This window comes from Eublepharis macularius, chromosome 7 (assembly GCF_028583425.1).
Source record: "Eublepharis macularius isolate TG4126 chromosome 7, MPM_Emac_v1.0, whole genome shotgun sequence".
Classification (NCBI taxonomy): domain Eukaryota; kingdom Metazoa; phylum Chordata; class Lepidosauria; order Squamata; family Eublepharidae; genus Eublepharis; species Eublepharis macularius.
In genome coordinates this window covers 105,727,877-105,752,432 of record NC_072796.1, presented here as the reverse complement: position 1 = coordinate 105,752,432, position 24,556 = coordinate 105,727,877, and the positions used below count along the sequence as shown (strand labels likewise).

At 41.2% G+C, this 24,556-nt stretch overlaps 1 protein-coding gene across 1 annotated transcript in view; it reads left to right on the top strand.

Annotated features, from left to right (window-relative positions):
• The window catches only part of MMP16 (matrix metallopeptidase 16), a 218,859-nt gene that overhangs the window by 156,597 nt on the left and 37,706 nt on the right, over window positions 1–24,556 (top strand). The window contains exon 7 of the mRNA XM_054984945.1: window positions 21,172–21,310. Coding sequence (XP_054840920.1) covers window positions 21,172–21,310 — 139 coding nt within the window. The remainder of the gene's footprint in view (window positions 1–21,171; window positions 21,311–24,556) is intronic.

The window sequence follows — 24,556 nt, the reverse complement described above, 5'->3', positions numbered from 1 at the left end:
TAAAGAGGATTGGAAGTGCATTATCCAACGTGTGCAGAATCACTCAGAGTGAGTACAGTGTTTTAAGGATTCACAGACTGCCTACAAAAAGATGGAGAGTTATTCAAAAGATTACCACATAGAAAAGGGCAAAGATTTGTCCTCTCACTCTCAAGGAAAGACTAGATCTTATGTTTTTGACCTATGGGAGGGTCGATTTCAGTTGAACATTAAGCAAAACATCCTAATGGTAAGAGAAGTTCAACAAAAACAGTGGATCAATTACAATCACAAGTGAATCAATCTTTTATGTGGCCCCGCCGGCCACATAAAAGATCTGCCCACCACCCTATACATGGGCCAGGTTGAAGCGCAGCATTTTATCGTCATTTTATAGTCGCCATCTGAGGAGAATGTTTTATTGTATAATGTCTTTTGATGTTTTATTTATATAATGTTAAGTGTTTAAATTGTATGGTATGTAAATAGAAATGTTGTATTCTGCCCTGAGCCCGACTGGCGGGGAGAGCGGACTAAAAATCTAATAAACAAATTAATTAATTAATACAGTGAAGCTTCCTGCCATTAGCATTCCACACCCTGGGAAACTCTTACAGGATGACTCAGCTCAACCCCACCCCTCCTGAGTAGATATAAATGACCTGCCAACATCTTTTCCACACTGTGACACTGAGAGATCTCTGTCTTTTGGTGCTCCACCTCTGAAGATGCCAGCCACAGCGGCTGGCGAAACGTCAGGAACTACAATGCCAAGACCACGGCAATACAGCCCGGAAAACCCACAACAACCATCGTTCTCCGGCCGTGAAAGCCTTCGACAATACAAATTAATTAATTAATTAATTAGTTAATTAATTAATTAGTCTCTCCTTCACTGGAGATCTTCAAGCCATCCATCAGATCTTCAAGCCATCTATCAGAGAAATGCTAAATCTTGGGTGCTTTCCAATTGGATGAATCTTTTATTTATGATTCTAATGTTCAGGACAAGAGGCATGAAATGGGCAAGAGGACAGGGAATTATGAGCACAGCATCTTCAACAATATACTGAACGCATGGAAAGAATGCCACTGTAGAAGGTTCTTCCACTTGCTCTGATTTTTTTTTAAACGTCATGAAAACCATGCAGCTGTGCCTTGCTTGTAGGCATCTACACAGCTAACCTTTGATCATATTAGCAAGACTCTGTTTTGTTATCTTTATTTCTATAAATGGTGGATTCAGTCAAAACATTATTTTAATCAAGTAGTTCATTTAAATCAAGCATCCCATTTTGAAATGCATGTATTCTCAGAGCAAGCATGAATACTACCAGCAGTCATTATAACAATAAGATCATATTAGCCTTGGGGTAATCAGGATAACTGATCAGGCCCTTACAAGGAGACAGACTGTTTGTTCCAGCTGTACTTTGAGCAACATGAGAAATCAGAATGGTGGACACCACCACGTTATAAACAGTGTTCATAATCTGGAATGACTTTAATAGCCCTGATTAGGTCATAATGTTTTAATAATTAGACATGTTCATTCATATTTTTGACAAATCCTTGTGGTTTTTTTATGTCCTCCCAATATTTATCAATGTTCAATACATCAGCAAATGTTAAGTGGGAAAGAGAAGAGGTGGAGATGCATGACTCCAGCCTTTTGCCACATGTTGGTTCCTGCAGAGCCATTCTATTGGTGCTCCAGCAGATCCTATCACAGAATGGCTTGTCCATCTGCAGAGGAGGAGAGGGGCAGTTTTTGCTCATTTCCCCCCTCCTCCTGCTGACTCATAATCTGCTGCCCACACTGTTCCTTCAGGTCATCAACCCAAAGGAGCTCAGGTGCGGGGGGGGGGGGCAAAGAAAGCTGCATTTGCAGGTGTGTGTGTGTGAGAGAGAATTGCCTTCTTTTTGTACAATTCTGCTTCTGTTTAGCATCCAAGCCTCTGTTTCCTTGAATATGGGGGGATCAAGATTGTTGAAATAATGCATCTGATCCTAAATGTAAACATCTTAAATGGCAGCTAATGTGGGATAGGTCTTCAGGTTGGTTCCTGTTGTTGGATACTAGTCTAGCAAACTAAAAAGCAGTGTTCCATGACTACCTCCTGCAGGTTGCAAAGGGAAACCTGCAGTTTTCAAATGAGCAGCACAATGTGTGAATGCCTCTTTTCCGTCTGCTTCTGAAATCACTAGCTCCCACAGGGATCCTATTTACTTTAACAGAGCTTGGACCAGTTTGGCACTTTGATGATCAGATTGCCTTTGTGCAGTAGCGGTCATGGAACTAATGTACCTTATTCAAGATTCTATAAAAATCAAGCAATAGCCATTTCAAATGTCTACTAGAGTTGTTACTGAATACATAAAGAGAGTCCTTGACATAATCCTTGATATTATTCCCTTCTGTTTTACAACCTTTCTATTTTATAATGAAATCCTAGGGTCTGATGCAAGGGTGTTTGTCATGCCACCAGTGCATGCTGCTTGCAATCAGGACAGCAGCAGCGACTATTTATATCACCTTATAAGAATCTTAGGTTGTAGACCCAGAGCGCTCCGAATGCATGCTTCAGGTGTGCGTCGTGCCGGCCTTCAGCCTGAACTGTCAGATATTCTAATGATTTTACTGAAGCCTGTGAGTCTACCATTCTCTGTCATGCTTTTTGCTGCTGCCACCTCCTCCTAAGAAAGTGCCCCCATAGCCGTGCCCATGACTTTTTTGCAACTGAAGGGAGAAGAAGTACTAATCAGTAAGAGGGACAGGCAGAGAATACTGAGAGGCATAACTGAGGAGCTTCTGCCAACAGGATTTTCATTGTCTGGGGATTTCTAGGTGGTCTTCATTGTGTTGTTCATTGCACAGTACTGGCTGTTTTCACACGTCTTACCGATGGCGCAAAATTGCACAAAACTCCCAGAACGATGGCGCAATTTCCCATCATGACTCTGGTTTGTGGCGCAATCACAAATCAGAGTCATGACGGGAAATTGTGCCAGGAAGATGCCGTCGTTCCAGGAGTTTTGCACAATTTTGCATGGCCAGTAAGACATGTGAAAATGGGCACTGTTCTTGTGCATTGTTCTCTGGTTTTGTAATTGCAGTTTCATGTATTCTTACTCTGTTTTTTAGTGTATTGTCTGATTTTGTAATCCATTTTTTAAATTGTGTTGTTTGTATGTATTTCTGTTGCATTGTTTCTAATTGTGTTATCTGCCTTGAGTCTCAGCAAGAGACAGACTATAAATGAAGTAAATAAATAACCTATTCATTGGCTATTCAGACTAAAGGCAGACTATGACTTGGTTCAGAGTTAACAGTTTATTTGAATTATATTCAACTATAATCAGTGCTAAAAAAGATTCTGGTAGAGTTGCACTGATTTCTACTATTTCTCTTTCAGAACATGAGAGAGCTCCCCAAAAATGTGCCAGTACTGAGTATGGATGAGTACTACCACCAAAAAAGCCCTGGCTGAAGTTAAGACTTGTTAACAAAGTTAAAGCCAAGGTTTTAGATTCTGGTTTGACAGATTCTAACCAATCACAGTTAGCAGAGTGGCCACCATTTGGATGATCATACTACCCATTGCTTGTGCAATTACACCATGGTTTTGTGTTATGTCTGAACCTCAGCCTTTGAGTGCTTCTGAAGAATATGCTGAGTTGCCTTTTTCATCCTTTTTCATTCTTTGCAACCAGCCTTAAAAGAACTAGAATCAAAGCAATGATACAATTTTGCAAATGACCTCCCTGAAAACAAATGCTGAGTGTTCATGATGATGCTGACAGGAAAGAGAGCATCTCTGGCTCACCTACCAAAGGGCATTTTAGCTATTGCATAAGCCGCTATTGTTACATTGTTTTGAACCCAGAAGACATAAAATCAGGTTACTTGGTGTAATATAATGTGAGTAAGATTGGTAAATAATACCACAAATGTTGTAAATGGTGAATATAGTTCTACACAGGCTGTTTGAAAGGTAAAGAGGTTGACTGGGAAGGGGGAAAGTGTCTGAGAAAGAAGTGGAGGGACTTTGAGTCACAGATTGAGAGAGACAGAGAGAGAGAGCTGGGAGTGAAGTGCTCTGATTAGACAAGAGGATGTGATTGAAAGGGAATATATATTGGAGAGGCTGAGGAGAAAAAGTGAGTTTTATGAAAAGACTAAAAACAAAACCCGTTGTGGGGAAAAAATACAACGGGCTCTAGAAAGGGGAGAGCAGGCAGGACAGCATTCCATCCTCCTCCGTCACTGATCCCGGCCGGTGAAGGAGGGGGGTGGGCATTTCTACCTGTTACGCTCCTAATATCTGCTGTGTTAAGGCGGGGGGTGGGCATTTCCACCTGCTCCACTCCTAATACCAGCTGGGTTAAGATAGGAGTGGGCATTGGCACCTGCTTCGCTCCTATTACCAGCTGTATTAAGGCAGGAGATGGGCATTGCCACCTGCTCCGCTCCGAATACTGGGTGGGTTAAGGCGGAGAGTGGGCATAGCCACCTGCTGTGCTCCTGATCCCAGCTGGGTTAAGGCAGAGAGTGGGCATTGCCATCTGCTCCACTCCTGATCCTAGCTGGCCGAAGGGGGGCGGGTATTGCCACCTGCTCCGCTACTAATAGCTGGCTTAATGCGGGGGGGGGGGCAGGCATTGCCACCTGCTCTGCTACTAATACCAGCTGGGTTAAGGTGGTGGTGGGTGTTGCCACCTGTTCCACTCTTAATATCAGCTGGGTTGTGGGGGGGGGGGTGGGCATTGCCACCTGTCCACACCTAATATCAGCCGGGTTAAGGTGTGGGGAGGGCATTGCCACTTGCTCTGTTCCTGTTTCCAGCCTGGGCTTCCCACCATGGCATGTTTTCTGGAGTGATATGGTGAGTTACCTGGGCTTTGCTCTGTGGCATCGCCCTCTGGTGGTGCACCAGGGTACAAAGTGAGTTGTCTGAGAGCGGGACCACAAGTGACGCCTGACACAGGTTGGACACTAGTCAGCTTCCCTCAAGTTTTGATGGGAAATGTAGACATCCTGGTCTTGCAGCTTGACTCTCTGACTGCTGTCCAATGGACTTTTCAACTGTCACTTGTCCAACATTCCACCAAGCTGCCTACGTTTCCCATCAAAACTTGAGGGAAGCTGGCAAGTGTCCAACCTGTGTCAGGTGTCACTTGTGGTCCCGCTCTGAAACACGTTTACTCAATTATATAGTAAGAAGATCATCCTCAGAAGGGCTAGGCTAGGTAGGGATTTGTAAAGTGAGGTAGTTAGGAAAGGAAGATATTACTGATAAAATATGGAAGGATTAGGTTTATTGTTGTGTCATTTGTAAATTTTCCTTTGACTTATTTATATTTTTCTAGTATTCAGCTGGAGGTTGAGAGACTGAATATTCTGGTCTATTTGATTCTTTTTTTAAAAAAATGGTTTTGATTCAGATTATTTTAGTGATATTGTGTCCTCACCAGTTCTTTACCGAAGATTAATGTCTTCATGGGTAACGCTCATGCTAGCTAGACTTTGTTTAAATGAGTGAGGGTTAGGGATGCCATAAACAAGCTTGCCAGTAGAGCTTACTGTATTCCATGGGAAGTGACAATGGTGAGCTGATCCCAGGAACAGTTTGTTGGTGGGACAAGCGAACTTCTTTCAAACAGCGTGGTGGCTGCACAGTAGCTTTTTTGCTACTAACCATACTATTTGATTGTTCTTCATGCATAGTTAAAAGACAGAGCAGTTATCCTGATGAACCAAGTCATTTGGGGTCTGGGATGGAGCGTGTGTGGAGTGGAGATCTGGAGGAGGGTGTGTCATCGACTGTCATGTGTTTTTGTTTGCTTCTCAACAATACCTTGCATTCCATGTTTTTGTATAGCGCAGTGGGAAGGGTAGCCCTTTTCCTGGAAAAGGGAGATATTGGGCAGTGTTGAAAATGTTTCTGATCAGCACAGACAAAGAAGAGGGAACCCAAAATTAAGGGGGAAGTTCATAAACCAGGCACTTGTTGAGGTGATATTTCCACTGCAGAAACAAATTCTCTATAAAGGAACCAAATCTGTATTATAAAGTGATGCATGAGTGTGTGTGTATGTGTGTCACATGCTAAAATGGAATCCCAAATTAAGAAGAAATCTATAAACCAGGCAATTGGGGAGATCTTTCTTCTGCAGAAATGGATCCCTCAAAGGCAAAGAAAATCCTCAGTGTTAAAGCATCCATGGTGAAAATACAGACCCCATGCTCTTTTGTTGTGCCATGCATATGTGAAAGCTTATTGTGTGTGCATGCTATTTGTGCTAGTCATACAACCTCCCAGCAAACACTGTGGAATGACTCAATGATCACTTGATCTGATAATCTCTCAGTCTGGGAGATATTCACAACTGCCGATTATGATACAAGAGTTTGAGCATCCCTAATTAGGATCCAGAGCTGGCAACCAGCAGGAGAGGGAGGGTGACAGGGATTAGGACTTCACTTCCAGCAAATTCCTAGAATGGTGTGTCGTTATTTCGAGTTAATGCCCAGAATTAATATAACGTTGCTGATGTGACTTCAATGTGATGCTCTAGGATTTGGGCAAAGCTCTATAGTTTTACTATAGAGTTTTACCTGAATCCTAGAGCATCACATCAATGATGTGATATCACTTCCAAGTATTTGCTGGAAGTGACATCATACCATAATTGCGACATATTTTTCCAACATTTTCCCCCTGCTACCAAGCCAAGAGGCAGCAGACAACAGAGAGGGGGATCTGGGAGATCTGGCCTCACTAATTCAGAATGATCCTGGTGGCATCATTGTTTGTTGATATTAAGGAGGCAGAAAAAGGATTACAGATCAGAAATGATATAAAGCCGTGGGACATGAAAATAAGAGAAAATGATGGAAGGGCCACATTAAGGGCAAATCCACACTTACTGGCATAGTGCTAAACAGTCGGAATGATAGTGTCTTCCTGGTGCATTTTATGACATCATCGCACCACGATGCCGTTCTCATGGTGCAATAACTTCAGAAAAAGCACCAGGAAGACGCTATAATTCCGACTGTAGCACTATATTGGTAAGTGTGGATTCAGCCTAAGACACACTCAGTTATTAGAGAGAATGAACTAACTAGTATGTAGCACATTTTATTTCTCTGAAAACCATAGATGACTGATTACAAAAAGTAGGCAAGATTTTGGGGTGGGAGATTTGTATTTCAGATTCTTCTAACTTTTGAGTATTTGTTGGGAAGGTGCTATAGATAAATAGCAAAGTACGTATTTGGCATGCAAAAGATCTCAGACATCTTTTATTGAAATGATATCTGGAAGTAAGACTGGAAAAGACCTCTGGTTCAGGAGTTGTTATCAACCAGCCAAAGTAGGCAGTACTGGGTAGGATGTACCAATGGTCTGACTCAGTATAAGCTGTCCATATTTTGTCTCTTAGTTTGGAAATCAGATCGCTACATGGTTATTTCTCTTAAGCTCTTAACATGGCACATGATTAGGTTTGTGATGAGAATTGTGTGGTTTAACTGCTAGGATAGAAAACACTGCAAATGAAGCAGGATTCTGTGTAATACACATTAAGCTGCAGCATTCTTTCTGGCCCTGGGGATGTCATTTCATTTCACTTCAGTCAAGCTCGGCCCCAAAAGCAGTTTTTTAAAAGAAGCCTGTATTGCCCTTGAGCATAGCTTTCCCAGATGAAGTTATTTTTAAACGATAGTTCTATCCCCACCAGAACTTTATATGTCATATAACCACTTCGGTTGCTGCTGGTATCCTGTTAACTGGACTAATGCAGAGAATTATGACTGTACTTGTACTTGAGAGCCAGTGTGGTGTAGTGGCTAGAGCGACGAATTATGATTTGAGTGGCCATAGAAGCTTGCAGGGTGATCTTGGGCCAATCATACATTCTCAGCCTGATCTACCTCACAGGGTTGTTGTGAGGAAAAATGAAGGAGAGGAGAATGATGTAAGGCATGTTAGGTCCCCATTGGGGTATAAACGAAGTAAAATAAAATAAAATACACATAAGGGGTCCAGTTCTGGCCCAGCAAAATTCTGAATTTGTAATCTGCATGTTCATGAAATTAAATACAATTAAAAGGGTTCCTCAAGAGGCTGGTGGGAATGAAGCTTGGCTTGATTTTATGGATATTTTATTTTAGCAATCGCCTAAAGCATGTTACATGATAGATCAGCAGGTGCTCATTGTACTGGTTCTGTCTGATCACATGCTGGGCTGCTCCAGGGGTTAGTTGCACATAATCTGGGGGGGTGGGGGAACTCAACCTGTATCAGCATCAATCTCTGTAACTTTCCACATTTTCTTGAAGGGAAAAAAGGTTTACGAATGGAATGGTGGAAAGTTTTGACAGATTTAGGCAGAGGACATTATTTTGCTTTTAAGAGAAAGTCCTCAAATTGGAAAAGACTAAAATTGGAAGGTCCTGGAAGAAATGCTTGTACTCCCTGGGCCATTTCCAAGCTGAATTACTCCTAATTCAGAAGCCTGATGAAGAAGGAGATGGCTGTCAGTCAGCTGGATGTGACTACTACAAATTGGTTTGGAAGTCTCATATAAGGTAGAAATGAAGTGAGAAAATGCTGAGGAAGAAAAAGTTTGTTGACAAGTAATTATAAAATATAGGCACTTCAACAAAGGCAGCAGAAGAGTAACATTGCAGTTGAAGATATGAGCTACTTTTGTCAGTGTTTAAGCAGCCTACTTAGTATGAGAAGCAGAAAATACTGTCTTGGATTAATTGTAATTTGGGGCTTGCCCTGAAGCTCTTCTTTATCAGTTCCCTAGTGCTGATTGTTTGACTGTTTCAAAGCTTCAAGGGTAATTGCTATGGTCCTGGATAATGCACTGCCAGGAACATGGTGGGATAAAGAAAGAATGTAAGAATGAGAGGTAGAGGTGGGTGCCATGCATTATTTCATAATGAATTAACACTGGGGTTTTTCATGTGAATGTACTCCCCTTTCTGTTTTAGCTATGACTACTGCCATTTTATGAGGATCTCACTACCAATATTCCATTACTGTAGCTTAGGCCTGCCAGGCTTTCTGCAATGGCAAGAGGCCTCCTGCTGGCAGCCCTAGTCCCAATAGCAGCAACCAACAAGTTGCTATTACCATAGAGTTTCCAGCAATTCTTAGAGTTACTCTACCGCACTTCCAGGTTTTTTTGGAACTGACATAGAGACTCAACCAACATAACACACACACACACACACAATAATGTCCCCACCTAAACCTTCCTGCTGGTTGCTAGCTACAGCATGTCCCCCGGATGGATGTCGATCACTTTGATGAGAACCAGTGGTGTGTATTTTCCAGAAAATATGAAGTAGAACATTTTTGGATACCCTAAATACAGCATAATCTTATTTAGTATGTTTATGTTTACCTCTGCTTAGTAAATAAAATGTAACAAGTATCCCACTATTAGGTGACTATTGGGGGTAGATGACTAGGGACAGCAACCCAGAGCATGAAAGATGAATGCTGTGATGGTAGCAGCTCTTCTATGGAAATATATAAAAATGACATATGATTCATGTGAACCATCTTTAAGATAAAATGTCTTTCAAGTAAATGTGAAAGTCCATTCACTTACTGCTTTTATTAGTTGTTCTACATTTCAATGTTGTCCTTTCATTTTATTTTTAAACTGAGGATCTTTACTTATATCACATTTTAGTAAGGATGCCTGCTGATAGTCTCTTGACAATTCTCTTGACAATTCTCTTTCTCTGCCTCCCGATCACCAGCTAATCAGCAAGAGGAGGCAGGCTGGTGCCCTGGCAACCATACAGTTTACTCAACTTTAAGTTCTAATTAGTCTAGAACCAAAGGCCGAGGATGTATGAAATTCATTAACTGTTCTATATCCTACACACAGCAAGCACTTTGCTTAGCAGTCCCTTAGTAGAAAGATGCTTCTTTTTCTGTGGAATCTGATCTTTCATGGCACTGCCAGTTCTGCTCTGAAATCCTGTTCTAATGAGATGCAACTTTAGTAAGTATATTTATAGGCTGTTCTGGCAAGCCTGAGAGTCAGGCTATAAATTGCTGAAATGATTAACCCATCTAAAATTATTGAGACCTATGTACTACACATGGGAGTAGAAGGTGAAGACCTGTATTGTATAAAAATTATCTCCTGAGGAAGTGACAAGATTTTTTTTTATTAGAGACAGTTCAATTTCTTGTGTCCTTTGCTATTGTTTTAATTATATTAATTGTTTGTGAATATAGTTCATTCCAGCATACAGTAAGCAATGTCCTTCTTCTTGAGCAGTGTAGCTTTGGTACTTTGTTTGTATGGTACCATTGGCATCTGCAAAGCTTGCCAGTGAAATGTAGTATTTTATTTTATACATATAGTTTATTTCATTGTTGGTGTTTAGAGATTTGTTTCATGAGGGAGACCATAGTCTGTTGCTGGGCAGACTAGACCCCTCTGTACTTGAAAGCGGAGTTAGGGAGGGGAAAGTAGAGTAGGGGCTGCAAAAAAGGCAGAAGAATCCCAGACCCACCTCAAACTCTCACTTTAAATGTAATGTAGTGGCAATGCTAATTTTTTAATCTTAGTGTGTCTCCCTTGCAAACAATAGTAACTGGTCTCCCCCCTCGTCCAGAACATCTTTAAAATGTATCCCTTATTTCAAAGGAAATAAACCACTCTTTAAAGGATGAACTAATCATATATATGCTTCTGGCAATATCATACCCTCATTGTAAGAAGTAGTGCTAGCTTGTTTGTGTTGGAGAACAAGAGGTTTATACATTATTTTTTGCCTGTACAACAGAAGTATAAAATCCAGTGCTTTCAAACCAGTGTTTGTTAAGATCTATAAAGAGTTTTCTTTGCGCAGTGTTTTATGCTTTTGTCTATCTTGTGGCTACCCATGGGAACTGTGATATACAGCCCTCAAAATACACAAGACAACTTTGGTTGAAGGTTTGGGGCTACAAGAACTAACGTTACATTCTCTAGAAGCATCCCTCAAACGTGCTACCTGCTGCTCCCAAGCAGTTTTGAAAGGAACAAATGGCCTTGGATTTCACATTTTGTGGCAAATATATTCGTATTAAATGAGCATTCAATTAGCAGCAAACCAATGGAGCAGAAAGCCTTTGTTCCAGGCAGGGAATAGAGAACATTGTTATTGATTTGCAGCAGTCTGAGGGAGTTCATAGACAGAATAGCATTCCCTTATACTGGAATGTAGCCATGACACTATAGTGAAACCAGAAATTGTCAGGAGGCCTTTCAGTGTTTACAAGTAGTCAACACTACGGTTTTGCATAAATTATTGGGTAGTTATGTAGAATATTTATAGACCTGCTACTGCATAGCTTTTTCCCAAATGAAGTAGATGACATTAAAGTCTGGTGTACACTAGAGATTAAGGCTTTATTGTTAAGGTTTCTATGCTTTCTCTCAGTTTGTTCAATTTTAACACAGACCACAATAGTCTCAGATCAGATGAAATACCCATGACATTATTTCATTCATAAATGGCCAACAAGTTGCAGTGGATACAGTCAAGCGCTTGACATGTGTTCTCAGTTGTGCAAAAAAAAAATCCTTATTGCACATGTGCATTCTTATACTGCTTTCCCATCACGTTCTTGAAGCTCCTGCCCCCACTCTGCTTTTCACACCTTCCCTTCCTGTGTGCTGTTTAGGCATGGGTATGAATCGAAATATGACTCAAATTTCACGATGAACTGGGCTTCGCAAAAACATGATTTGTTTTTTTTTATATATTTTTTTTTTATTTTTAATTACTAACCTCAAAAACTACAAAAAAGGGAAAAAGGGAACAGGGGGAAAGGGGAAAAAACAACATATAAAACACACACACTACATCTACAAGTATTGCATTCCCTTCATAATACAATTATTTAAAGTTAAACTTTCTAATATGCTATTAGATTGGTAGATCTTATAAAATACGAACTACAGTCAGGATCAGGTCTTCTTCCCCCCCCCCCCGCGTCCCGGTCACAGCTCTCTCTGAACAGCTACAGTAGCTGCGCTCACTCCCTCCTCCCCATTCCCCCCTTCAGATTCTAAATCTTCTCCTTGCTGGAACTCTTGATGATTAAACACAAAGTCCCTCAGCTGTACTTCTGATGTTATCTTGTAGGCTTGGTCTTTATAACTGAACCAGATGCCTTCCAGAAATAACCATTTGTATTTTATTTCACGCTTCCTCAGAAGAGCTGCAAACCTTTTGTATTTGAATCTTCTTTTCCGAGCTAAATATGGAATGTCCTTCAATATCTTAACCTTGTTACCCAGAAAGTCCAAGTCCACATTGTACGAATTATATAAGATGGTGTCCCGAGTCTTCTTAGATGAAAAATCGATAATAATCTCGCGGGGCAACTGACGCTTCGTTGCATATTTTGAAGATGTACGGCGGACTTCCAGAATATCGCTTTTTAACTCTTCTTTAGTTGCCTTTGCGGATGACGCCAAAAGTTCCGACACCAAATCCTTTAAGTTTTCACTTTCCTCCTCCTTCACATTCTGAAGACGCAATACCGTCTGAGCACGATCCACTTGTAACCCTATCAATTGATTCTCCAAAAGCTTTACTTCTTTGTTTGTTGCTTTCATGAGTACTGCATTTTCCCGAGCAGACTGCTCTGCCCCAGACGCTACGTCTTTAATGGTTTTCACTTCATTCTCAACTGAGCCAACCCTTTGACCAATTTCATTTAGCTTATCAACAAAGGGCTTCATAGCTTCAACGACCGACCGTTTAACCACCTCTTCAAGAGACTCTCCTTTCCCCTGCAAAGCAGCCGAAATAGATTTTCCCACAGCAGGGCTCTGCTTTTTCGTCGCCATCTTAGGGGGGGGGGGGAGTCCACCAACTAAGTTCCAAAACTCAATGAAGAGGAAGATATCCGAACCTTCTTAGCTTCAACTCCCACCAATCCTTCGCATACGCTTAGAATGACAGAAGGAATTCGCTTACTTACAGGTTTTCACCTTAAATTTGCTTGTTGCTGTTCTCCATGGTCCAGCAGCATGCGATGTGCTGTGCAAGTCTGCCGGCCTCCGTAGGAGCAGATGGGCAATTTACCCCCTGCATCGACTTCAGGGGGCTCTTCCCACAGCGCTCCGGACCCTGATCCCCTCACTGAGAGTCCTGGGGGTTAACCCTCGCAGGTCAACCACCTGGTCAGGCTGCTCGGGCGCTTCCTCCCGGACCTGCGGAGAGGAGCGTCCGACATGGCCGGGAAAACGAAACCGAATCCGCAAAAACATGATTAGTGGGGCTGTGTTTTTCATGAAATCCACGACATTTTGGGCCGATTTGTAAGCTTCGTGGTTGATTTGTAACACCAGACAGGCTGGCACCAATCTATTGATTCCCTAGGCAACAGAGGCCAGGAAAGTCTGCAGACCTTTCGTTGCCCTGGAAACCCCAACCTTAGCCCTCAAAACCCTGATAGGCAGCTCTCCCTGCCAACTGGAGATCTCCCAGTTTGCCCAATACAGCAAGGTGCAGGGGATTAGGCCACTGAGGAAATGGGCTTCTGTAGCCATGGGAACACCAATCTCTTCCCCCAAAACCCTTATGGCCAGGTCTGTCTACTAACCACCAGAGAGGTCCTGTTCTGCTCTATGTGAGCATTTCTTATTTAAGGCACAGCTCTCTCTGCCTCATGGTTCAGTTCCAGTAGATAGAGGGAGAGGGAGGAATTGTTGCTGGAATTGGGAGAGTAGATTTGGGAGCTTTTGGGAAGAGAGAGTGGAGTGGAGAGTTTGGGGAAAGCATTTGACTTTTGGGGAAGAGAGGGAGAGTGGATCTGGGAGCTTGCTCGAAAGGTCTTTTGGGTGAGGGTGCCTTTTTTCCTCCAAGTTCCAACCCAACCCCCCCTATCCTCAGGCCTGTGCCTGGCTCTGGGGCCTAGCTTGATATATTTATTCTTTGCTTGTCTTTCTCTAGCATCTCTGGGTGAAGGGATCCGTTGAAATGCCCCTGGTTCTGATGAATCATGAAACTAACGAATCATTTTGTGAAACGGGTCAATTTTGTGAAAATTCATGGTTCGTGATGCATGAAACATGATGAAATACGAACCTTTCATTTCAGTTATTTTCCATTTCATGCCCGTGTCTAGTGCTGTAGATTGTGTTCTTCAAGTACACAAAACATTTACATAACACCATGAGTGATTTGTAGATGTGTAATGTCTCCAGCTATCCCTTATGGCTGCCTAACCCAGTATTCATTAATAGGAAAGGTAGGGAAAGTGTCCAGTATGGGAATAATTGGGGCATTCATGCTTCATGATTCTTTGCCAGGGCTACTCCCAAATCCATGTTCTGCCTAAAGAAAAAAAAATCAACATACAAAACAGGTTGTCTCTCCATTCATGATTTATCCATAGCCAAGAGTTCTTTGTCTTTTTTTTTAGTTTCCTTGGTTAATTTCATCTTCAGTGAAAGGAGTGAGCACTATTAGTATGATATTTTGGAGAAGTGCAGCTCCAAGTTTAGGACTAAGGATTTAGGACTGACTAAGGCTTTCTTATATAGAGGTGCACACCTTCAGGCTATACAAGAAAAAAAAAGATGCAATGGAAAAAGAGGAGAGGCAGCAATGATTTCAACTTCAAATGCACAAAAGCAGCACATACAATTTAGCTGTTTTTAAAAGAGGCATCCCATAATGATCCAGGACATAATAATCAAGCATGTTCGATCTGCAGCTACCCAGCCACCAAGCTGAATGCTGCAACTATCCAGATGCAAAACTTCTTGCAAAACTTCTTACAAGTTAATATTTGTAGTGATCAAATCAGTAGGGTTATGGAGATCTGGAATTAAAGTTCACTTTCAGACTACAGAGATCAGTTCCCCTGGAGAAAATGACGGCTTTGCAGGGTGGACTCTATGGCATTATATTCTGTCACCCCCAAATGTGCAGGAATTTCCCAGCCTGGAGTTGGCAACCCTATATAATATAGGCTTGCCTTGGTAAATATGAGCATTTGAAACAAAATTTGAACATCAATCATGATTTTTACAAAGTTTTCAACATCCATAATTTTATACAACATGTTAACAAGTTAACTGGAAAGTTACGAAATCTGTCCTCAGCCATTTTGTGTGTGTGAATGTGGTGCCCAGTCTTAAGAATGTAGAACAGTGGCAACGATCAGGATTCACCGAAGGAAGAGCCAGCAGGATCATCTGGGACTCTATAGTCCCATATTAAAATTCTCATTTTTTTCAATAGGGTCAGTAGCAAAATCTATCCAGGAATACCTGCCCATGTCTTCAGACATTTAAAAAATGTTCAATCTTAAATGTTTTCAAAAGTAAACCATCAAACCTTAGAATCTGTGCATTGTTGCAAATATAGCATCACAGAAGTGGCAGCAAAGTCATAATCCGTTCCCTTCTACAAGCACAGCTGTGTGTATGGAAGGGTTGGCCTGGGAATCAACAGCTCTTTCGTCCCTTCCTTTCCAGCTGGCACTTGAACATATGTCTCCATTGCAATCTGCCAGCTATTACTTCAACAGAAAGGCAGTACATGCCTCCCATGACAGTCAGTTTAGTGTAGCGGTTAAGAGCAGCAGGACTCTAATCTGGAGTACCAGGCTTGATTCCCCAATCCTCCTCTTGAAGCCAGCTGGGTGACCTTGGGTCAGTTACAGCTCTGTCAGAGCTCTCTCAGCCCCACCCACTTCACAGGGTGATTGTCATGAGGATAATAATAACACACTTTGTAAACCGCTCTGAGTGGGTGTTAAGTTGTCCTGAAGGGAGGTATATAAATCATATGTTGTTGTCATATACTATCCATTTCTTTCCTCCCCAGGGTCCTGATTTACAATTTAGTCATTGAGAGCTGCTGTAGCACAGTGGTTAAGTGGTTTGGCTACGAATCAGCGCTCTACTGGTTCGAATCCCACTACTGCCATGAGCTCAGTAGGTGGCCCTAGGGAAGCCACTCCTCTCAGCCCCAGTTCCCCAGCTGTATTATGGGGATAATAATAACACTAACGTGTTCACCGGTCTGGGTGAGGCACTAATCTATCTAGAAGAGCAGTATATACGAGCAGTTGTTGTTATTATTTAGTCATCTTCAGCATGAAGGATGATCTGAAATGATGTCTAGTTGGATCCTTACCAAATGCTCTAGCCCATTGACACTTCTCTCTCTGCTGCCTCTCTCATCCTCTAACAGATAATTGGTGTTACCCATCCATGTTTTGTCTGGGACTATTCACATGCACTGGATGGGTTCAGGCCCTTCACTCACAGTACCAGTTTGTTTTTGTTTGTTTGTTTGTAATCCACCTTTCTCACTGGAACCCAAGAATCATTAACAACAACAACAACATTCGATTTATATACCTCCCTTCAGGACAACTTAATGCCCACTCAGAGCAGTTTACAAAGTATATCATTATTATCCCCACAACATACCCCCTGTGAGGTAGGTGGGCTGAGAGAGCTCCTAGAAGCTGTGACTGACCCAAGGTCACCCAGCTGCCTTCAAGCGGAGGAGTGGGGAATCAAACCTGGCTTTCCAGATTAGAGTCGCACCCCTCTTAACCACTACACCAAACTGGCTCATTACACAGTGCAAGTCAATAAAAATAACTACTAGAGCATTCAGTGAACAAATATAATATGACCAATACCTAGAACATTCCATGAACAAATACAATCGGATATGGGTTGCAGAAATTTGAAACTCGCATACATCAGGAACACAGAGATGAAACATTGCTGAAACCAAGCGTAAGGAATTAAATGTGGCATCTTTAACAATGCCGAAACTACCCAGTAGGAGCATATTTACATCAACAGACGGTACCCAGTAGAACAGTCTACATTCCCCATCCCTCTACTACCAAGGCATCTCTCTGAGCCAATTCTATCAGCAGAGCCCTATTACCTGAGTAAAAAAGCTAGAGCCACAAACACAGAGGCCCCTAGATGGATGGAGGCATATGCCTATGACATGAGAAAGCTATTGCCCGGGAGTTATTTCTGATGGTCTCCACATTGCTAGTGTAACGTACAGGCCTACTCTTAGTTTGTAAATGAGGACATGGGGGGGGGGCTGTTTTTAAACATTATATGGTTTAATACTTTGGCACGGCTTTGCTGTTTAAGGTCAGGGAGCTCACATTAAGCATAACTACTTCTTTTGCCATTCTTCAAAGTACATATTGTCACAATAAAATAAGTGCTTTATATACACATCAAGACAGAACTGCTGTGCTAAATTGCCCTCTGTTTTTATTCTCAAAAATGTAAGAGCGACCTGGCCCACAAAGCATAATATTAGCATGAAGTCTGTTCCACGGGTCTTTAGTTCACACCCAGGCATTGATGCATATGCAGTGCCTTGAATGGAAAATTAGAGGCTTTCAGTGTCATGCTGCCAGAGTCTTTCAGTGACTCTTTTTGTCACTGGTGATTAAAAAAGAAATACCTGGCACGATAAAATTGGATTCCGGTTCTTTGTGTTTAGTGGAACATACCAGCTCTATGATTTTCTCCTGCGCTGAGGATTATATTCAGAAAAGGCAGTTGTCAGGAAGATGAATTAGATAGCTTCGCGACAGGTAAGGTGTAGTTTGATAGATTTTACAAAACACTAGAGCCGTCAGCATGTCTGCTGGAACCTTCAATAACTTCAGATTTTTGAACAGGGAAATGCCATTCTTGACAGCTCATCTTCTAGTTTTTCCCTTGGGTACGTTTTTATATAAGTTTATTTGGATCCCTCAGAAGAAGCTAAAGTGGTGCTTGAGGCTCTGATAAGGAAATCTGCAGATAAACATTTCATCTATATAGGACAGTTGGTATGGAAGCATAGGTGTTTTTAAATAAGCTATTCTGAAAAAAAAATTAAGGCTTGTTGTTTTGATTTATATAAAATGTCCTTCTTACCAGGTTTCATCCATTTGTTGTGACCCCTCTTGAGATCTGAATCAAAAAGTCAAGGCATAAAAGTTTGAATAAATAAATGTAAATTTTTTATGCTGAGTCTGCCTATTGGTTTTATGTAGCCCAGTATTGTCTACACTAAACTAGTGATTTTCTCCCAGAGTCTCAAACGAAATCTTTTTTCCAGCCTTGCTCCACAGCATCGAACCGCTGAACTATTCCCCCTCCTTCAAGTCTCCTAGAGAAGCTTCAGGCAGAATGTGTTAGTCTTGCCCACTCTAGATGCTAGGAAGGCATTACTGACAGTTGATAAATCCTGATCAGGTAGAATGGACAGAACAAGATGAAGCTCCCAATGCTTCTAGCTCTGACTCTGCGTTTGAAATGGCGACCTACAAATCAAACTGAGTGCAAGTGATGTTCTACTAAGTGTGTTGCAGTATCATCACAGCTAACATTAGATGTCTCAGTCAGTCTAGACAGAGACAGCTCAGTTTGCCCCAATCATTCACCACCCATGCTACCTCCTCTTGACAATAGTATACTGATACAGTGACAGCTGAGAAGTGATGCATCACTGTTGTTGTCACTGCCATGAGATAATCATTTTTAAAACACTCTGTGCCTCAGCTGCCTTGCTTCAGCATTTAAGAGCATACTTTACTCCTCCATAGGTTTACCGGCCTCAATGTAAGGCTTGGAGTTTCCCCCAAATCACAGCCGATCTGCAGATTACAGAGATTAGCTCTCCTAGAGGACATTGCATCCCCACTGAGCTCTTCCCTACCTATATTCCACCCTCCCCAGACACTGTTCCCAAATCTCTAGGAATTTACCAAGGCAGTGCTGGCAATTCTACTCTGCTGTACCATACATGGCACTCCTGTGCAACTTTAGCTCTGTCAGCCTAAGTACACTATACAGTATGAGGGCACATCAGGGTCTTGATAAATATCCACAGAGCCTGACTGGGAGGAAGCTGCAGATCTACTGAGTCTCTGGTGGGCTTTGCATGTTACCTACAATCTCTTATCATTTCAATATAATTACTTGTATTTTAAAAATAGTTCTTTCCGAAGATAGGCCCAAACATGGGTGGCAGAGTGATTTTATAATGACGTCAGATCGTACCGGTTTATACATGCTAACTATATGTCTTTTGAAGAGTGGTAGAACAGAAAACCCAGGTGTGTCTTGTGGAATCTTTTGCTTCAAGTTAACCTTCAGAAGATTATGGAGAGAGATAATATTCCAATGGAGGTAGAAATAGATAATAGTCAAATCACAGTTTCAATAGCAAGTTGTTCCTGGAAGTTTTTGTGATGATAGCATTTTTAATTGTTTTGGGGGGTGAAGAATAAAATCTTTGGGGGATGACAAAAAGGCATTTATCCTATGAGACTTCTTTTATCTGAAGAAGGTAGCTCTGACTCTTGGAAGCTTACTCCCTGAAAGTCTTTTTGGTCTCTAAGGTGCCACTGGACTCAAATCCTACTATGAGGCTTATAGTTACATCATTTTCTCCCAGAATAGCATCCCATCATCTCTGATGGATGATCCCTCAGCAGCCCAGTCTGCAAAACTGTTCCAAGCATTTATTACTGTCTGAGTGAAAACGTGCTTCCCAATGCCAGTTTTGAAGAAGTCTTCACCTTCCTTTTCTGTGGGCTCCCTTGCCTCATCTTCTGTTCTTAAATAAAATTTTAAGAGGCTGACATATGTGCTGACTTTAAGAAATCCACTTCTGTTAGATCTTTCTAGATTCTTTCTAAGAGAGAATTTAATTTTGCCTTTTGCCTTTTCTCATCTTGGAAGTTGGACAATTAATCCTAAAAATTGCTTTACTGTCCTTCCTTAAGCGCTGCAGTATATCTTGCAACCTGGCACGGCTGAAGTGTAAAACAGCAGCCCAACATGCCACAGAACTTTTGTATGTGAGAGATGCCCTAAGAAATTAGTAAAAAGCTAATGCAACTATGTTCAAGTTTTCATGACTTGTTTAAAAAATATTAAGGTGAAAACTAGCCACAGCATTTTGACCCCATGAGACACACGTCAGGGTTTTTCTTGTTCAAAGGATGGGAGACACTGTAATAACATAGCTTCATAGTAACATAGTATATAAAGTTGCCTTAGGTCAAGTCAGACTCCTGGTCCATGCAGCTCAGTTTTGTTTGTTACTCTTGAGAAGCAATGGCCCTCTGACAGAGGAAGGGCATTCTAATCCTGCTGTCAGAGATCTAAAACCAGAGATGGAGTTGACTGAATCTGAGACCTTCTGCATGTAAAGTATGTGATGTACCATAAAGCTATAGTCCTCCTCCTCCTAGCTTTTGACCCCTTAACTCTATCCAGTCTGTAAGAGTGTAACTATATATTATGAGGAACTGCTTCTACAAGTATCATCCCTCTGTCAAAGACTTGCTCTCCTTCTGAAGCTCTACCAAAATATAAAACCATATATTGTTTCAAAACATCTCCTCACGCTCCCAACATCCCTATTTACAATCGAAAAGTAGGCCTATGCCTTATGCTAGCAGTGTGGAGACCATCAAGTTACAGCATTCCTTTTTTAGATTGTGCTTTAAATGCATAGGAGGGTGTAATTGTACTGGTATTCTACTATATATTTGAATCCACTTTTATTGTTAAAAACAAAACGGAATTATTTTTTTCTGACAATGATTTGTTATGTTCTGATTACCTGGAATCTGGAAACAATTTAACCTTCTCAATCTCCTAACAATGTTCACAAGATGAAGAGAGTACGATAAACTCTCAGGCCACCCCTCTTCTTTCTTCCATATACATTCTCTTTTCTTTTGGTGACTTACTTAATAAAGTATTACAGCTGCTTTTACACCAACCAAAGTCACTGGTGGCCAGAAGTGGGCTTACAAGCTCTAATTACTGGAGAATCAGGCTGTGGTTAGTGTTGATACAAATGGTGTAATGGAGGTGAGGCAATTTTTGTGAGTAAGAGATAAGTTATACATAAGCTTGCAGTACTTCCAAGATCCTTACTACTATTACAAGTTCAGAAGAGTTATGTCTCAACTGAGCCTTTTGTAAATCTCAGGCCTCGAATAGAACCAGCACTAATATTAAAAATAGCAAAACAGAGACATACAAAAGATTATAGCCCAAAAGTGATGTTAAATAATGTTTTAGACATAAGTCTGAATGCCAGCAAATGTAACAAGAGGTGCATTTGTTTGTTTCCAGGATCAGTGGTTTTGGCGAGTCAGAAATAACCGGGTGATGGATGGATATCCAATGCAGATTACCTACTTCTGGAGAGGACTGCCTCCAAGTATCGATGCAGTTTATGAAAACAGTGATGGAAATTTTGTTTTCTTTAAAGGTAAGAAGTGAAAATAAAGGAAAACTTGGGTATACCTTTGTTAAGAAACTTAGGAAAACATTGCATATTGCAGCAATTTTGGACAGCAATTAAGTGGATATTACTTTTGTCCTACTCATGCATATTGCTTGGTTAAGTAAAGAGATAGGGCTGCCATTCCCAAGAGAAGGCATTTCCCCATTGCCTGCCCTGCCTCCAGCAAATGGCAGCAGGGTGGGGGGAGATGGAGGGGTGGTGGTGGTTAATTCAGCATTGTCCAAATGCAGCAATGTCACTTCCAGCACAAACCAGCTTTATGAAGATAGTCTAAATCCAGATGCATCTGACATATGGAGAGAGGAGTGGGATTGAAGAGCAGGCCCACAACCTCTATGTGTCAGTCAGCCCTTTCATACAGAGCCTACACATGTACACCAAAACTCTTGTCCATGTGATTTTGGACCTTCCATTTTCCAGGGCCTCTATGCATGTTTGAAGTATGCATGGGCTGTTTGTATAAAGTCCAGTTTCCTCTTGGAGGTCATGGTTAGGCCAGAAACACAGTACAGATGCACCCTCCGTTTATTAATCATACCTAGATTTGGACTGTCCAAACAGATATCTTGTTAAGAAATTTTACAAGATACAGTGCCTGGAGAAGACGCTTTTCCAGGAGATCAGGCAATACAATATTATCCTTGTGACTAAGAGTAGTTCCACTGAAATGATTTAAAGGTGACTTGAAGTGACTCTTTGCAGCAGTAAATTTAACAGCAGAAGTTCAAAGTTGTTAAATAAAATATTAAGTTCGTATCGTAACATAAATTGTCAAGTTACTGAGTGGCTGTATGATAACCTATCTGTAGGGTTTTTTTTCTCCCTATAGCACTTTTAACACTGAATCAGAGGAATGAGCTCTTATGTTTAAAGGGTTGTGTATCAAATGGCAGAATGCTTGGTTTTATTTTCATGGATTTTGATAATCATTTCATGGTAAATTAATTTGCAGAATTTGTGCAAATTAAATAATGGTAAATTAAACTGATGAATTTGTGCAAATTAAAGAATTTGTCTTTAAGAGCTCATGCTTCACAATTAAATATGTTAACTAAATTCCAGAAAAAGAAGAAGGAATTCCATACTTTTGAGAGCTCCAAGTAGCTTTGGCCACAATCTGTTGGCACTATCAACAAAAAAAGCACTATACTTCCATATGATGCAGGGGGATGTCCACACTGACTGCGCAATGTTGTACAGAATTACTCCAATCTATATGTATACTGGATTCATTAACAAACTGCAGGTGCTTATGTCTATGTCACGCTTAGGCTGCACTTGAATAAAATTGGGCTTACTCCAAGGAAAGTGTTCTTGGGATTGCAACCCAAGTGTAGCATAGACACATAAAATAGAACTTATTCTGAGTAGACCTTCTTAGGATTGCTCCCTTAGAGCATCGAATTTTGGCTACTATATTTAAAATAACTTCATGGACATCAGGAAAATATAATGAAGATATGCAATGGTACTGAGGAAAAAAGCCCTTTGTCAGATATATAGTATTTGTGCAACAAAGAGCTTGTGATGCAGAAAGGTACAATCCTCTTATTTCAATTTCTTTCCTTTTTTAGCTAATCAGAGCTGATTATTTTAAACATCAGTTGTTTATCCTTCTTATCATGTCATTTGTGTCATACAAAAATTTATGTCTTCCTGTTATAGTGACATTACAGATTTCAGGTGGGAAATGAATTATTAATAAAGATCCTGTTTTCATGCAAATATCCATCATAATTAAAAAACTGCATAAATCCTGGAAAATATGCCACGTGGAATTGATTTTTTTAAAGGAGCGTTTCCCCCCATCCTGATTTTTGCACCAGTCATCAGCTGTTACTTAAAATTAAAGGTCTTAAATATGCATCTAATTTGAGCTTAATGTGAAAATTACAATTTATGTTGAATAAATACTAGTTTATCATTGCAACCTGTTCATTGGGAGTGAAAACCCATGTGGGGTATGATTATTTATGAAACTAGGATTGTTAAATAAGGAATATTCACATTGATGAGAATAAGGGGCCGCTGTGTTCTGTTCACTGTGTCCCTGTACAGGTTGTGAGGAGGGCTGATTGTAGCTGGGAGGATTTCAGATAATTCAGGCAACTAATAGGGTCCCTAATCCCCAATGCCCCCTGTGGCAATATATCCTGAACTCCTGCCTACCCTTCACGGTTCTGAACCAATCTTGGTGATTTAAGACTTATACAAATCTCAGAGATTGCCAGCCAATCAGAGCCCCTTGAACGCCACTAGATGGGAGGGATGAGCCTGCCTCAGTTTAAGGAGGGAAAAAGAGATACTTTTCCCTTAAGACAGGGCTTTTGATAGCTGTGGAGAACAGCATAAGCTTAGTTAGGCTTTTTATTTAGGCTTTTAGTTAGGACAAGAGGAGACCTGCAAAGACTTGCTGGGGTCATCTCATTTCCCTCTCCCCCACCATGTCCTCTTTCCCTTCCCTGGCCCCTCCATTGCTTCTCCCCTCTTTTCCTACTCTGTCTTCACCTCCTCCTTCTCCCAGCAGCTTCTCCCCTATGGCCCGGTTGTATGGTGCTTGCTGAGCTGGGACTGGTTGCATAGTGGAGAAGCTGCAAGGACTTGTGGGGGGGGGCACTTCACTTTTTCCTGTATCTGCTTCCCCACACTATTTCCTCTTTCTCATGTCCTGACAGCTTCCATATGCTCATCTTTCTTTGTCCTCCTCCCCTTCAAACATACTAAACAACTTACCTTTTAACTGCCCCTCATCTTCATCTATATTTATTAGTGTACTGTATTTATATACTGTTTTTACCTCTATATTATCCTCATAATAACTCTGAGTGTGTGTGATTGGATCAAAGTTACCCAGTGAGCTTCCACAGCAGAGTGGTGACTCGAACGAGACGGGTATTCTTCAGATAAAGAATAATTTTTATTTAAAGGGGAAAACACACACATACAAGAAGTAACTCACAAGCATACAAAATTTCTAGTAAAAGCAGTGGTGAAAATGGAATAGATTTGAGAGATTTTCAGGTAATAATTACCTATCCAGGAAGCAGGGGTGGTCCATGGAGGAACAGGGCTTCAAATGTCCTGTGTCTTCAACCAGAGAGGAAGGCTCAGAGAGATAGAGAGACTCTCAGGGCACACTTGTGTCCCAATAAGCATGTATGATTTGAATGGAGCAAAGCTCAGGATCTTAAAGGGCAAATCATGTCCTGA